The 1,569-nt window shown below is 55.7% G+C and overlaps 1 protein-coding gene across 1 annotated transcript in view; it reads left to right on the top strand.

Moving 5' to 3' along the window:
* The first annotated feature begins 72 nt into the window (after positions 1-72).
* The window catches only part of HEMK1 (HemK methyltransferase family member 1), a 15,870-nt gene continuing 14,373 nt past the window's right edge, over positions 73-1,569 (top strand). The window contains exons 1-2 of the mRNA XM_018572424.1: positions 73-338; positions 1,267-1,369. Coding sequence (XP_018427926.1) covers positions 73-338; positions 1,267-1,369 — 369 coding nt within the window. The remainder of the gene's footprint in view (positions 339-1,266; positions 1,370-1,569) is intronic.

Raw genomic sequence — 1,569 nt, 5'->3', positions numbered from 1 at the left:
TTGGGGACACAGGGGACTCCCTGCAGCTCTGTGCAGATATTGAAGGTGGTCCCAGGCACCTGAGCGCAGAGCATGCTGGGACTTGTAGTTCTCCTGCCAGCCTTCACCTGTCCCTGTGGCAATCAGTTCCGGCGGATGCCCGGTCCCGGGACCGCAGTGCAGTACTGGCCCCTCCGGTGTAGCCTCCACCTGCCCAGGAACCTTATTTTGGGGGCCCTACTGGATCCTCCTGTGTCTGGATGCTCAGCCCCGCCCGCCCGCTGTCACCCCGTTCTCCCTTCCCATTGGCCTTCCGGGCCTGTCACTCTGCGCCCGGCGAGGCGGGACAGCGACAGCTGGTGAGTCATGCCCAGAGAGCGCATGCGCCTTGGGTGCCGACGCGCGGTGCATTCTGGGAGGGCCATGGAAGTCATCGGGCTCCGACGAAATGGCGCCTGAGCTGGAGACGGAAGTGTGTCCTTAGACAGGTACAAAGATTTTTTTTTTTAAATCCTTGTTTGTTATCTCTGTCCGGGTTTAGATGTCTCAGTGTGTGCTGTAATTGTTAGGCTGTGTCTGGAATTGGTTGGAAAAGTCACATTGTTTGACTGTTTAGCATAGGAACCAATATGCGAAGGTTTAGTGTTGGGCGGGACACCGGAAGTGTTTCGTTTCCATTGTAGTGACCCATTAGGTGTCAGGTATGTCATTGGATGGACACACTGTCAACAGGACACTTCCTGTCCTGTTGACAGTGCCACGGTTTTCATTTTCCGGTCTGTGACCCCCATTGGGGGTTATTCAGTTCCAGTCCCCGGGACCCCTCGTACATGATAGGGACGGGGGGACGGTTGTCACAAAGGTTAGGTCCCTTTTGGAGAGATTTCCCATCACTTCCTGTCCTGAAGAGATCTCTCCAATATGAACAGAGACTGGAATAAAAACCTGTCAATGGCTGTAAGCACCTGGTGTCCAACATGTGGCCCTTTGGGGTGGTCCTCGGGCCCCAGCAGAGGGAGCATTGATGACAGTGATCGCTAGCGGTCTCCTGCAATGTATTTCCAGCCTTCAGTTACTCCTGTAGCATCATCAGTCTCTGACCATCTCCAGCCGTCTCTGACAGTCCTCTGTAGCACTATATACACTGAATATTATGTGTGGGCCCCCCTGGGGACATCAGGGGGCCACAGCTGAGCCCCCCTGTACCGCCTCTGCTCTAACTCCTCCCCACTCCATATAAAATTCGGCTCTGCACGCTGTGACTGGCTGACGTTTGTTTCATTCCAGGCCATTGGCGCGGCATTGGCGGAAAGTTTTCCAGGACGGCGGAATTCCCGAAGCGAAGGAATCCAGCGAGATTCTTATTGCACATGCGCTCGGAGCAAAGACGGTGAGGAGGAATCACTGGGGGAGGGGAGACTGAGGAAATACTTCCTCCTGCCTGCAGCAGACTGATCACCGGGGGAGACTGAGGAAATGCTTCCTCCTGCCTGCAGCAGACTGATCACTGGGGGGAGGGGAGACTGAGGAAATGCTTCCTCCTGCCTGCAGCAGACTGATCACCGGGGGAGGGGCGACTGAGGACATGCT

This window comes from Nanorana parkeri, unplaced genomic scaffold, assembly GCF_000935625.1.
Source record: "Nanorana parkeri isolate BGI_ZX_2015 unplaced genomic scaffold, ASM93562v1 scaffold2026, whole genome shotgun sequence".
NCBI classification, from domain to species: domain Eukaryota; kingdom Metazoa; phylum Chordata; class Amphibia; order Anura; family Dicroglossidae; genus Nanorana; species Nanorana parkeri.
Note: the sequence above shows the minus strand (reverse complement) of the source record. Positions and strands in the feature narration are given on the sequence as shown.